Source organism: Taudactylus pleione, unplaced genomic scaffold (assembly GCF_031769625.1).
Source record: "Taudactylus pleione unplaced genomic scaffold, aTauple2 ptg000069l, whole genome shotgun sequence".
Lineage (NCBI taxonomy): Eukaryota > Metazoa > Chordata > Amphibia > Anura > Myobatrachidae > Taudactylus > Taudactylus pleione.
The window spans coordinates 5041622-5056461 of NW_028284471.1; the positions used below are offsets into that span (position 1 = coordinate 5041622).

General features: G+C 47.9%; 1 protein-coding gene across 3 annotated transcripts in view; it reads right to left on the reverse strand.

The window, feature by feature from the left end:
• Positions 1 to 6114: 6114 nt before the first annotated feature.
• Positions 6115 to 14840, reverse strand: part of TPX2 (TPX2 microtubule nucleation factor) — a 34492-nt gene continuing 25766 nt past the window's right edge. For 2 of the 3 annotated variants that reach the window (XM_088467151.1, XM_088467150.1), the window contains exons 9-17: positions 11354 to 11534; positions 11121 to 11259; positions 10297 to 10513; positions 10124 to 10219; positions 9772 to 9945; positions 9540 to 9686; positions 9347 to 9455; positions 8866 to 9053; positions 6115 to 6462 (exon numbers count right to left, since the gene is read on the reverse strand). In XM_088467151.1, coding sequence (XP_088323277.1) covers positions 6352 to 6462; positions 8866 to 9053; positions 9347 to 9455; positions 9540 to 9686; positions 9772 to 9945; positions 10124 to 10219; positions 10297 to 10513; positions 11121 to 11259; positions 11354 to 11534 — 1362 coding nt within the window. In that variant the 3' untranslated portion in view covers positions 6115 to 6351. The remainder of the gene's footprint in view (positions 6463 to 8865; positions 9054 to 9346; positions 9456 to 9539; positions 9687 to 9771; positions 9946 to 10123; positions 10220 to 10296; positions 10514 to 11120; positions 11260 to 11353; positions 11535 to 14840) is intronic. The other variant, XM_088467152.1, reaches the window with a different exon arrangement.

Sequence of the window (14840 nt, forward strand, 5' to 3'; positions counted from 1 at the left end):
CAGGGCGGGCGCCCTGGGGACCCTATGGACTTCGTAGAAACAGAGATAAAGGTAAGTTCTTACCATATCTCTTGTTTTCTACTTCAGGGTCCATAGGGGGTCCACAGGGTTGACCTTGGGGATGTCCCAAAGCAGTACAACTAAGGGCGGGGACGCTCCTGTGCTGAAAGGAGTACCCGGCGCCCAAAGGATGCATCCTGAGAGGCAAAGGTGTCAAACGCATAGAACCTCAAAAACGTTTGAATTGAAGACCAAGTGGCCACCCTACACAGCTGAACAGCAGAAGCGCCACGTCTAGCAGCCCAAGAGGGACCCACAGAACGAGTGGAATGAGCCTTAACAGAGGCTGGCACAGGTAAGCCCTCCTGTGCATAAGCCTCACAAATAACGGAACGAAGCCAACGGGCTAACGTTTGTTTGTTGGCAGGCCAACCCCTCTTGTGAAAACCAAAGAGGATAAACAAGGAATCAGACTTCCTAACCGAAGCCGTCCGGTCTACATAAATTCTAAGCGCCCGGACCACATCTAAGGAAGTCTCACCAGCTGAAGGATAAGGGGACTGAAAAGCTGGCACAACAAGTTCCTGATTAATATGGAACTTCGAGACCACTTTGGGCAAAAACTCAGGACGAGTGCGGAGCACCGCTCTGTCCTGGTGAAAAATCAGGAAAGGAGGGCGACAGGAAAGCGCCCCCAATTCAGACACCCTCCTGGCCGAAGCAATTGCCAGGAGAAAAACCGTCTTAAATGTCAGCCACTTGAGCTCCACCGCCTCAAGAGGCTCAAACGGAGGACCCTGCAGGACCCGTAGCACCACCGCCAAGTCCCAAGGAGCCACAGGAGGCTGGATCCTGAGAACACCTTGGAAAAAGGTGTGAACGTCTGATAGTATTGCAATCCGCCGTTGAAACCACACGGACAAGGCGGACACATGAACCTTCAGAGATGCAAGGCGTAAGCCGAGATCCAATCCTGACTGAAGAAATTCCAAGATCCTAGAAACTCGGAACACCTGAGGATCATAAAGTCTGGACTCACACCACTGAAAGTAAGTGTGCCACACTCTGTGATAAATCCGTGCTGAAGCAGGCTTGCGTGCCCTGAGCATCGTACCAATAACCGAACTGGAGAAGCCCCGAGACCTCAAGACGGCTGTCTCAAGAGCCACGCCGTCAAAGACAGCCGACCCAGATCCGGGTAAAGGCAGGGCCCCTGAGACAACAGGTCCCGACGTTGAGGAAGAAGGTACGGAGCGTCGATGGAGAGGCTCCTCAGATCGGAGTACCAAGGACGTCTGGGCCACGCCGGAGCTACCAGCACGAGCATGCCGCCGTCCTGCTTGAATTTCCGCAGAACCCGAGGAAGCAGGGATATCGGAGGAAACAGATACGCCAGATGAAACGTCCATGTCACCGACAGCGCGTCCACCAGACTTGCACCTGCGTCTCTTGTCCTTGACCCGTAAACGGGCAACTTGTGATTGTGACGGGAGGCCATCAAGTCCAGCTCCGGCAGTCCCCACCTGTCCACGAGTAGCTGAAACACCTCTGGGTGAAGCGACCATTCCCCGGGATGCACGTCGTGACGGCTGAGGAAGTCCGCCTCCCAATTGAGGACTCCAGGGATGAAGACCGCCGAGATCGCTGGAATGTGACCCTCCGCCCAAGACAGGATACGAGACACCTCCGACATCGCTGCCTGACTGCGAGTTCCGCCTTGGTGATTGATATACGCCACCGTGGTGGCGTTGTCGGACTGCACCTGTACCGCCCTTCCGTGAAGAGCGGGGCCGGACGACTGCAGGGCCTTGTATACTGCCCGCAGTTCCAGGATGTTGATGGGGAGAAGTGCTTCTTCCGCTGACCAACGACCCTGAAGCGACAAAGAGCCGGTCACTGCCCCCCAACCCCGGAGACTGGCATCCGTCGTGAGCAGGACCCAGTCCGGGATCCAAAATGGGCGTCCCTCGACCAGATGAGCTGTCTGAAGCCACCAAGCCAAAGATAGCCGAACGTCCGGAGACAACACCAGCACCTGAGAGCGGATCCGGTGAGGTAACCCGTTCCATTCTGATAGAATCAGCCCCTGCAGGGGCCGGGAATGGAACTGGGCAAATTCCACCATGTCGAATGTCGACACCATGGACCCCAGAACTCTCATAGCCGAATGGACCGACAGGCGGCAACGGCTCAGGCAACTGCGTATCCGCAGCTGTAGTGAGGCGACCTTCTCCGGAGTCAGGAAGATCCTTTGCTGACGCGAATCCAGCAGGGCTCAAAAATGAACCATCCGCTGTGATGGAATCAGAGAGGACTTTTTCCAATTTATCAACCACCCGTGTGCTTGCAGGCAAGCGATCGTCAGGTGGAGATGTTGAAGCAGTACCTCCGGGGAGCTCGCCAGCAACAGGAGGTCGTCCAGGTACGGCAGCAGCCGTACATTCTGGTTCCGAAGATGTGCGGCCATGACCGCCATAATCTTCGTGAACACCCTCGGTGCCGTGGAGAGACCAAAGGGTAGCGCCCGGAACGGATAGTGGTGTTGAAGGATAGCGAACCTCAGATACCGCTGGTGTGAAGATGCTATCGGAACATGGAGGTAGGCGTCCTGGATGTCCAGGGACACCATGTAATCCCCCGGTTCCATCGCCAGAATGATGGAACGTAACGTTTCCATCCTGAACTTGGGAACTCTGAGGAATTTGTTCAGAGACTTCAAGTTGAGGATAGGGCGATGAGAACCATTGGGTTTCTGCACCAGAAACAGAGACGAATAATACCCCGTCCCTCGTTGTGATAGAGGAACGGGAACAATGACCCCTGCTTTCAGCAAGGACTCTATAGCCTCCTGAACCTGTAACGCCTTGGTCTTGTTCTGAGAAGGACTTGTGCAGAAAAACTGGTGGGGTGGTCTGTGCCGAAAAGACAGGGCGTACCCCTGGGAGACCACTTCTCGAACCCAGGCATCCGTGGTGGTATTGTGCCAGCACTGGGCAAATAGAAGAAGTCGGCCTCCCACTCTGAGGTCCCCCAGAGGGAGGCCCGTCCCATCAGGCCGTAGGTTTATCTTCCTGCTTGGAAGAAGGGCGCCGAGCACTCCAGGCTTGCTTCTTGGGTTTAGAGGCCGTCTTACTCGCAGACTGTCTCGGGAAGGACTGACCTTTCGCCTTACCCTGAACCCGAAAGGAACGAAAAGCCGAACTCCGAACCTTAGCAGGCAGTGCCGCCGAAGGGAGGAAGGCCGACTTGGATTTAGCCAGGGTGTCCACTATTTTGTCCAAGTCCGGACCAAATAGTAATTCCCCATTGAAAGGTAAGGCCTCCAGACCTTTCTTTGAATCAGAGTCCGCTCTCCAGGACCGCAACCATAAGGATCGGCGGGCAGACACCGCTGCAGCCGATACCCGCGAGGTCAGCAGACTAGCATCTAAAGAAGCTTCTCCAATTTAAGAAGCGGCGTCCCTCATTTGTCCCAACAACGCCCGCTGGACATCCGGAGCGTCGTCCGGGAAGGTATCTTCCAATGCATTGGCCCACCCCTCAATGGCCTTGGCCACCCAGGAAATGGCCATGGACGGTCGGGCCACCGCCCCGGAGAGGGAGTAAATAGACTTTAAGCAAGTCTCAACTTTCCTGTCCGTGGGATCCTTCAGCGAGGATATCGACGGTAATGGTAAGGTGGCGCCCCGAGTTAAACGGGTGACATGGGAATCCACCGCCGGTGGAGTTTCCCATTTTTTACAATGTGCCTCAGGGAACGGGTAATTAGAAGCCAACTGCTTCTGAGGAAGGAATCTCTTACTGGGCGCCTGCCAAGCTACCGCCATATGATCCGTCAACTGATCCGACAGGGGAAACACCGCAGAAGCCACCTTAGTTTTTTTGAAACTAGGAAACTTCGACCTAGGAACCGGTGCCTCATCCTCTATAAGAAGAATAGCTCGCACCGCCCTAACTAGTGCTCACACATTAATGGACGACTTGGTATCCATTTCCTGGACCGAGGCGTCCGAGTCAGTGTCATCAGGGACCTCCCCATCATCTGAGGAACCCTCTGAGTCCGATACCTGAGCAGCCCGTGTCATGAGTGGGCGTTTAGAAATCCTAGAAGGCATGTCAGTCTGCAACATTGACTGAAAAGCCGAGGAAGCGGCCGCCAAATTTTGCACGGAGTTGGAGAGCACATCCACCCATGGTGGAGGCGTCGCCATAGGGGCCTGAAAAGGTACCACAGGCTGCTGCGGCACAGGGGAAGCCTGTATATACATAGGCAACCCCGCATAGGGACCAACTGATTGAGACCCAGGAGGACTCCGCAATAACTGCGGGACACCCGGGGAATGGGGGATGGTCGGCTGGGGCACCGCCCTAGTAGGGAGAGCAGTCGGGACCGACAGACGGTCCGCAATAGACACCAGCACTTGAGAAAACATCGCCCACGGTGGTTCCTGCGCCAGAGAAGGTCTGGATGGGCCAGGAGCCTGGCATCGACTACACAGGCCATCCTGTGACAAATCCTCCCTATCTACTCCTGCAGAACAGCGTCCGCAGGAGGCCAACACCGGAGCCACTGAGCGCTCAACCTCCTCGTCTGACATGACAGAATATATTATATATCTGGCACCAGGGTAGAAGTAAAACGCACTCACCGGTGTGCTGAACAACAGCCCACAATATGGCACTGAGTAGCACACAACTGTATGTGACGTACCTCACAAATACGTGATCTATATAAGTGAGGTCAGTAGAAACGCCCCTCCCCCACACACCTGCAGGGCTTGTAGGAGAAGTAAAGGGATAGGTATAAGCTGACAGTAAGCGGAAAATAAGCACAGACAGGCAGCACTAGCAAAAAGTCACATACCATGCAGGAAGATATACTCACTGCACCTTTCCACTACAATCAACCTGCCCAGATTCAGTGTCTGGGAGGGCTATAGTGCTGTGTACGCTGTCCTTAATCAGGGGAGAGGTACACAGGGGGACCGGACCGCGTGCTCCCTGAGATCTGCGCTGCCACTGTGAGAAAATGGCCGCTGGAGACCTCAGAGGAGGAGTGGCCGAGGAATCTGCAGCTCAGCGACGCCAGACTGCGTGCTGAAAGGCGCGCTGAGCTGAGGGGAGGAGCCGCTGACAGGGAAGGCTTCCTCCCCTGGCTGGCCATTAACCCCAGGGATGCTGGCTTCCCGCTTGCCGGTTATCCCTGGTGGTCTAGTGGTCCCACGGGTTATGGGGGGGCCCGCCGCCACTGCCAGCAGCCTCCGGTCTGTCCCCCGGACCGGAGGCTAAAGGACTGCATTTAAGGCATTCCGCGCGCCGCCGCTAGCCAGCGACGCGCGGCTTACCTGAATCCCCGGCGACTCCGGCAGCAGTCCTGGGAGGTAGACAGAGTCCGGCTAGTACGGACTCTGTCCTCCCGCCGCGATCCCCAGATCAGTACTGGCGTCGCGGCGCCAGTCGGGGATCAGAGCGGCAGCGTGGGCGTCTGTACAGACAGCCCTTCGCTGCCGTCTGTAGTAAAAATAGATTAAAAATAAATAAAATTTAACTTAAAATAAAAGCTTTTGGGGGCTGCTCCTGCAGCCCCCCTGCGCGGTGACCGACTCCGGCCGGGCACCAGCTTACACTGAGGTGCCTGTGGCTCGGGGGCGGGGTATAGAGGAGGACCCAAGTGCATCCTGGGAGCTAAAAGCTTAACTGTGTGGTGCCCATGGATCCTGTTCCAGCTATAACCCCAAGGTCAACCCTGTGGACCCCCTATGGACCCTGAAGTAGAAATTACACTTTTGTAGCTTTCTCACAGGTTTTCAATTTCCACTGTAGCCAGCCCCGGAACCCAGTACTAGTGTCCCCATTTTTAGGGTTTGTGTAAGAATTTGTGGCCCTGACAAAGTTAAAACCTAGGCAAAAACCTAATCCTGGTCAACCTACACCATCATGCCAAATTTGACAGACTATCACTTATTATATAAAATATATTTCCAATAACTATCCTGTCGAGATAATCTCAATCTATCATTTACTTTAGATCCGCACAGTTGTGATGGTTATGCTAATTGCATGAGTTTGAGGAAAAAAAAAAAAAAAAAACCAACAGGAGGCACTCCAAATGAATGCATTTCTAGCATTAACAGGATGTTTATTATAAAATACAATTTTTACACTAATCATAATGCTTAAAAACCAAACGGAAATTAAAATATAGGTTTATACTAGTATTTACAAAGACTCTTTACATCACCCCTTTTCAGCAACTTGCACAATCCAAGAAATATTTATCAAAACATTTTTTCCCTCCCCATATACTGGTAGTTACACCAAGACAGTTTAATCCAGTTGTCATGTCATCTGTTAAATCTTAAACCGGTCTGAAAAATTGGGAGTCTTGGGGACTGTTAGACGAGCATCACTTGATTTGAGTACCACCTGCTTGAACTTCCTGATCGGATGAGCTTTGTGTACCTATGGGGGAAGAGGGGGGAGGGTAATTAATGAAAAATTGAAATGTTCTTCCAATTCCAGATATTTTTAGCAAAAAAAATTGCCTTTGTTTCATTGACAATTAGAATAAGATTGATATTCTTGATTATAGTCCAGTGGTTCTCAAACTCGGTCCAAACAGGTCACTTTTCCAGGTATCCTAGCAGGTGCACAGGTGTATTTATTACTCACCGACATTTCAAAAAGATCCACAGGTTGAACTAATTATTTCACTTGGAATGCTGCGAGAAGACCTGGAAAACACACTGTTTGGGGTCCTGAGGACCGAGGTGTCTAAGTACTAAGCATTGGAGAGAGATTAAGTACCTACCAATCAGCTTCTACCTACCATTTTACAGTGTTTGAAAAATTACAGTTATGTGCTGATTGGATGGCACTTTATCTATCCAAGACTTTGTACATAGACCCCCAAGGTTGAGAGAACCTATGGTAGTCAGTTTGGTCTGCTCACAGTATGTGTAGATGCCCAGCAGAGTAGCCATTCCAGGCCAGTATATGGGTTACAGGACCCTACTAGAAACTTTATGGATAATAATTAGACAAATTTAGGTCAACTCACTGCTGTGAATGAGCAGCAGATCGGCATTGTTTAGTGTCCTAAAAATGTTGACTAATGTAGTAAAAACATTAGAAGGCTTGACACATCTCCCTCAAAGAGCTGAGAAGTGGACAAGCTGCCCATAGCATACAATGTTAAAGAACTTAATTGATCAATGCCAGCTATAAGCAGACTGGTTGCTATGAGCAACTTCCTCCACTCTTTAGGATACTTGATACAACTCCCACATTGTCAGCAAACAAACTATTGCGGCCAATTTGTCTATCATTTATTAACAATTTGCTAGAAACCTAGATTTGAAGGACTACTACAATGTACTGACAGATTTACATTGAATACCGCTGGTAAGAACCTATTCTTGTTTATATATTTGTAGACATTTAAAATATAAACCTTATGGCTCCTATTGGTCCTGGTCTTTGTTACTGCCAGGAACTCCAGGACAGGATTCCAATGAGGACGAAAATGTTGTTGAAGAGGGGGAAGGGGTTATTATTTAAGGCAATAGTCCAAAAGCAAATAACTAAGGAATGGCACTTACTTCATTTCTTCACTGTGGTACAATAGCACTCTACCTGCAGGGCTCTCTTCCCTCATGTGCTATACCTTTCCTCACTTATACCATCATCTCCTCCTCACTGCCTACAACGGCACCTATTGCCTGGGTATTATGACTGCTGATGCAGCAAGGTTTATAAACCATATCCTGCAATGTCCTGCGCTGAGGCTTTGTTCTTACGGTTTCTGTCTATGTACCTTGTGAGGCCCTCCGGACCCCTTGTGGCGCCAAATAATAAAGCATCGGAAGGACTGCTGCTCACTGTTTTGTAAAAAGTAACTGAGATGACTAGGAGTGAGACAGGGTAACTACAACTGCATATGCCATTAACCCGGCGTCATTGTGGTGGAAGGTTGTTATATGGATGTTGAGGTGGGTCATTATAACCCAGGTAAAGTTTATGCCTGATTTTTAAGGATGATATTAGAGGATTATTAGTATATTTGGAATAATTTATTATATGAGGTATTTTGATAAAATATCGACAATATAGTGGGAACCTAAAAAATTTTTTTATTATTATTGCTAATAACTTAAACTTGTCATCTACAATTAAACTTTTTTGTTGACTTCAGTATGAGATCTTTGAAAATTAAAATACAAAAACAAAATAATTTCTTACACAGACATGAAGGTTGGGTCATGACGACCTTTTTTGGAGTTTATACCAGTCTAGTTCTCTGCGCTGATGTTGGCTGAGTGGTAGCGGAAAGTCGGTAGGGAGGGGAGCTTAATTCCATCTACTGAGAGGTTTGGCAACGTTGCATAACTAAGTAAATATATACACTTAATTTAAAACTCTGGGGCACTATGACCCAACCTCAATGACGCCAGGTTCATCTTTGAGACATCTGATGAACCTTAATAGGTTGGTTGGGTTGGGGGCGGGGAGAGATGTACCAAGCTTTGGAAAGAGATAAATTGGAGTGTAATAAACTACCAGCCACTCTGCAGCCAACTGTCACAATACAGTCTGTTTGAAAAATGACAGGGGCTGATTGATAAACTACCAACCACTCTCCAGAGCTTAGTACATCTTCCCCTGAGTGTGTATAGGTTACTATAACCCTTGCTCAACTTGGTACCCAGATGAAGGATGGAGTCTTGTAAAATGGGTCAACTTCATATCATTCCCAAATTATGGGAGCTCTACCCAAGCTCTGCCAAACCACCCCCACATAGTTAAGACATCCCTATTGTTAATCAACTGAATGAGCGATTCCCACAGCCAATCGTGGCCACTTACCAGTTCATGCCTCAACTGGTTGATCTCTTCCTTCTCCTGCTCCTCTTGTCGTCTACGTTCCTCCTCCTCCAATAGACATTTCTGAGTTTCCAGATCCACTAAGCGCTTCTCAAATTCCTGGCGCTCTTTGGCACGCCTCTCAGTTGCCAACTCAAAACCTTCCTGAACTATGGAACCAGAAAGGCTCTCTAAGTTCAGAAACAAAAGGATAAAATTGGTGCAACAAGGAGAAAAGAAAGTGCTGCAGGCAGATCAGGGGCTTCCAAATGTGTTCAGGGATGCAGATATAGGGAAACCAGCACAAGTGTAAACCATTACCAATAAACACCTTACATGAGAGGTCTGTGATAATGTTGAAATGCAGCATTAAGCCAATTTCAAGATTACAGTGTGGTGTTTTAATAGGACCACATTATCCAACATGTGAAACTAAAGAGTGTTTTAGTGAAGCAAATATTTAATGCATTTATTTTATCCTCACCTATTATTCGGCTATCCTTCTTTGGCACGAAGGGCTCCTGGTAGGTCACAGTGTTGGGACGTGCCTTGAACATGGACATTTCCTTCTGCTGTTTTTGTTCATCTTTAACCTGGGAATGGTATTACCAGAGCTTTGCATTAAACCAGGTTAGTTCATAAGTTATATTCTAAACAAGACATTTTCTGGCTCTAACCTGTTGTTTCCAGCGTTGTAACTTAGACTCCCCTCGTTTATCAATTTGTAAATCAAAGGGTTCTTGTTGTGTTGACAGCTTCACTTTTTTCTCGGGAAGGCTGATGCAGTCGAAATGAGGTAGAGGCTGAGCCCTGAATTTGGGAACCTTTAGAATGAAGGGGAGGGAAAGCCAACTTTTATGCTCAGATCCTTAACCAGATAGTGTTCTACTGTATGGCTCTCACACTTACTTCTGCTTGCCGGAGCTGGTCAAGTTTCTTTTCCTTGATTTCCATCCTATGTTGGTCACGTTCACTGAACGAGAAGGGACATACTTCAACCTGCCGCTGCTCCTCCAATTTTGGCTTAAATGGCACCCCATAATGAGGCACTGGGTTGGCTTTAATGATAGGTGCTGTCTCTTCCTAAAAGGCAAATACAACACCATGATTATTGAAATTAACCTACCCCCACAAAAAAAAATAAAGTTGTAGAATATACCAAATAAGTAAGCTGCTCTTAACAAGAAACTGAACAAGTTCCAATTACAAGTAGGCATGGCAGAGACAATCAAATGCGGAGTGTAACTTAGTTGAGACCTACCTTCATCTCATTCCACTGCACACGCACTTTATTCCTAAGTGCAAAAGCAGGAGACTGTGGCACAGTTACCGGCAGTGCTTTTTTTCCAGGAACCCCCTGGAAAGACATTGGAAAGTGAGACTCTCATAAGCCTGTGACCTAGACTTTAGGTCTGGAGCCTGAGGATCACTCACCACCACATCAGTTAAGATCTTGGTGGGGCACGGTTTGGAATGGAAGGTGAAGGTTTCTTCTTCCTCTTCATCCTTCTTCTCACGCTGCTGGATCCGCTTTTCAATTTCCAGATTAAAGCCTATAGCTTTGGTTGGCTCTTTAACTTGGGGTTTCTTCGGAAGGATAGCACCTCCTTCTAGCATCTTAGTGTTCAGCTCTTGGGCCTTGAATTTATACCTAGTGAGTTAAGGGATGAAAGTAATTAAGTCAAAGACCTCCAATCTGAGTCAACTGCATATAGAACCTTCATTGTAATACCTGGTAAACCACTTAATTACATATAAATCTGGCACTCAAGGCACACTATTCAAAGACCATACTGCAGAAAATAGGCCATCTGATGGACAGACCCAGCTGCAACTACTGCCGCTTACAGTTAGTTTTTCTTTTGTTTGTAGTTTTTCACAAAAATGAAAAACTACTACAAATTTTACTTTTTTGGTGGGGGTCTAGCGAATATCACCCTTCAAGGAGTGTTAAACAAAGTTAAAAAATTACAGTTGAAACAATCTTAAGAAAATGCTATAGCAGAGTTTCCCAAGGTTTTAAGGATATCCAAGCTTCAGTCCAGATTGTTAAATCAAATTGACTGGGGTACTACTTAAGTCACTTGAACTCAAGTATGGATATCCTTAAAAACCTGGACAGTAATGGCAGAGTTTGGGAATCTCTGTGGTACAGTGTCTGTCCTTCCCATAAGCATGAGGATACAGCACAAGCCCCAAATGTCAGCTGCACAATACTGAACTGTGGGATAGGGTACATCTGGATGCAGACTACTCACTGCTGTTGCTTTTCCAGCTCCTCTGCTTCCAATTCTGCAGTACTCTTACAGGTAACTGCCCGCTGCCGCTGTTTGGTCTGTAACTGAGGTGTCTTCGGGTGTGTCAACTTTAACTTCACAGGTATTACTGGCGATGGACCTAGAATGAAACAAAGAGCATGAAATACAAACAGATAATTGTAGACACACAGACACACACACACACAGAAACTTGGCCTATTACACAAGCTCACCTTCAATTTCCTTTTGCCGGCTACGCAAATGGAAGCGTTGGGGGGTCCTTTTACAGAATGCCATAACTTGTTCAGCTGTTGAAAGATATTCCCCTGTGGTGGTTTCTTCATGTTTTCGCTTGTTACCTTGGGACAGGTTGAAAGGTTTGGGGACAGTGCGACCTCCTTTTGGCATACGGGCCTGTGAATAGATATAGAATCAGCTATCTAATGTTAAAGCTGCACAATATAATTACATGGCTGAGAAACAGGAATGTAAAGAAATATTGAATTTGAATTTATGGTTTACTTTTTTTTTTTTATTGGAAACCAATTGTGCGCACATTCATTACTTTAGGTTTAAGATTCACCAACAGGAGGCAAGGCACTTTGGGATGTTAGAACCTGACAACCACTAACAAAACAGAGATGGTATATGAAGACCTACGTATCAAAACTATCAATTTTGGAGACACCAGCTTTAACAATTTCATGACACCAAATTCCCCCTTTAGCCATCTAGGCGACAGAATCTGGGTACAGCCATAAACCAGTATAATGGGGAGGAAAGGGATGGTCCCTAGGATAACACAACCTGATGTACAATCCTTGTAGAGGATGCTTCTACTAAAGTAAAAATAAATGTAACTAATGATTAACCCTTGGTTACCTAGATAGCCATTTGTTTTGTTACTACAACATAAAACCTACAGTTAGACATCCACATGGAGGAAGAAAATAGCTGCAGCAATATCGGTAACCAAGAAAACTCTGCAGAACTATTCAGGGCAGTCATCCCAGTATTTTCATTGCATACAATAAATTCTTTTATGTTTAACATGAATTTAGTGGGAAAAAAAAATCCCTTTCTCTGATTCCACAGAGGACACTGGAGCTCAAGACAGTGGGGTATAGACTGTGGTAGAGTAGAGCCTGGCGCTTTAAATAATTTAGAAATGTGACTGGCTCCTCCACCTCTATGCCCCAGTTTAAGAAACGGAGCCCGAGATGCGATGGAGGACAACAGGAAACAAGGAGAAGGAGAAGTCCACAGAACGGAACAAGACTGACTGAAGGAGAACAGAGGAACCCACTGCAGGGAACACATGCAGTCACACGACCATATAATCAGCCAAACAAAACAGCAGGAACACAGCGCTAGGCGGGTGTCCAGTGTCCCCTGTGGAACCGGAGAAAGGGATTTATCGGTAAGTACCAAAAACAGAATTTTTGGTACTTACTGTTGAATCCTTTTCTCTGAGTCAGGCTGGGGGACACTGGACCATGGGGTTGTAGATGGGAAGGTGTGGAGTTGGCACTAATGACTGAAATCTATAATGGAGCATACACACGGTCAGATTTTTCTTTTGAACGATATCGTTTGAACAATTTTTTTTTTTTTCAAACGATTTTGCTAAAGATTTACTCAACGATTTGAACAATATCTGAAGAAAAAGAACAATATGACAAATCTGACTGCAAACATGTCAGATATCGTTCTCTAACAAACGTGAACGCGCATCGTTCATCGTCCATTGTTCATGCTTGTACACATGAACGATTTTTTCATCAGATTTGAACGATTTTTAAAATAGTTATCGTTCAAATCTGATAAATTCTGACCGTGTGTATGCACCATAACTCCCCTCCCTCTGCAACCCCTGACTTCAGTACAACTTCAAAAGTGCCTGGTAAGAAGCAATATTCAGTGACACTGTCATACCGAAAAAAAAAAAAAACTGACGGCCAATTAGGACCGAAATAACTCACACTCAAAACGAATGAGTGTGAGGGAGGGAAGGCAGTGTCCCCCAGCCTGACTCAGAGAAAAGGATTCAACTGTAAGTACCAAAAATACTCTTCTCTCTTTCGTCTAGGCTGGGGGACACTGGACCATGGGAAGTTCAAAAGCCGCCGCCAGGGGAGGGAACGCTCAGACTGTACGTCCAAAATGGGAGTCAACGGAGGCAAAAATATGAAACCTGTAGAACCACGCAAACATGTGGACAGAGGACCAGGTAGCTGCGCAACAAACTTGTTCAGCCGAGGCCCTGTGACGCGCCGCCCAGGAGGCCGCCACAGCCCGAGTGGAATGAGCAGACACCTTGGTTGGTGCCGGGCGCCCCGCATCCGAATAAGCCCTTGAGATCACTGACCGGAGCCATCTTGCAATGGTCTGCTTCGTGGCTGGCCAGCCACGTTTGTGGACGTCGTAAAGGACTAAGAGTCCGTGCGACGCAAGTCCGAAGTTCTGTCTAAGTAAATCCGCAGGGCCCAGACAACATCCAACAGTGACAGACCGTCCTGGTTCCTAGAAGACTGAAGTTGAGAAAACAGCAAAAACTATTTCCTGGTTCAAGTGAAAAGAAGAAACCATTCTGAGAACCGCCCTGTCATTATGGAAAACAAGAAACAGTGATTTGCAAGACAAAACCCCCAACTCAGAGACCCGCCAAGCCGAGGCAATGGCCATAAGTAAAAACACTTTCCACGTGACAAACCGAAAGTCCACGGATTCCAATGGCTCAAACGGAGCCTGCTTAAGAGCCGACAGAACCAGGGGCAAATCCCATGGCGCTACTGGCGGCTGAAACGGAGGCTGCACTCGCAAAACCCCCTTAAAAAAAATTAAATAAATAAAAGTCTGCACCTGTGCAAGGAGAGCCAGACGTTGCTGAAAATAAATGGACAGAGCTGAAACCTGTACCTTCAAAGACTGAAGGTGCAAGCTGGCTTCCAAACCACCCTACGCCGTTCACACCACATAATATAAGTTTTCCAAACCCTGTGGTAATTCTGTGCAGAAACCGCTTCCATTCCCGGAGCATGGTACCGATGACTGAAGGGTAAAACCCCATAGCCTTTAATAGCTCGGTCTCAACAAGCAGGCCGTTAAAGCCAGCTGAGGCAGGCCCTCGTGACTGAATGGCCCCCTGCAGAAGAAGATCTGGTCGCAGCGGAAGACGCCAACCTGGACCTGCGGCTAGTCTGAGAACTGTGGCGAATCACGACCGGCGCGGCCAATTTGGAGCCACTAGGATGACTGACGCCTGCTGCTCCCTAACTCGACAGAGCACCCTTGGTAACATGGGAATTGGAGAAAAGATGTAGGCCAGACGGAAGTCCCAAGGAACTGCCATGGCATCTACTGCGAACGTAAAAGAATCTCTGGCCCTCGCACAAAATTGAGGGACCTTGCAATTGTGGCGAGACGCCATCAGGTCCACCTGGTCCAACCTCTGGACCAACTGCTGGAAAACCTCCGGGTGGAGAGACCACTCAGTAGGAAAGAGGTCCCGCTGAGGTACTCTGCCTCACAATTCTCTACTCCCGGTATGAACACCGATGAAATTGCCGGGACAAACGTCTCCGCCCAAGTGAGCATGAGATCTGCCTCTGCCATAGCAAACATGCTTTTGGTTCCGCCCTGGTGGTTTACATACGCCACCACCGTGGTGTTGTCAGATTGGATCCTCACTGGCCTGCCGGCCAGGAGGGCCAGATAAAT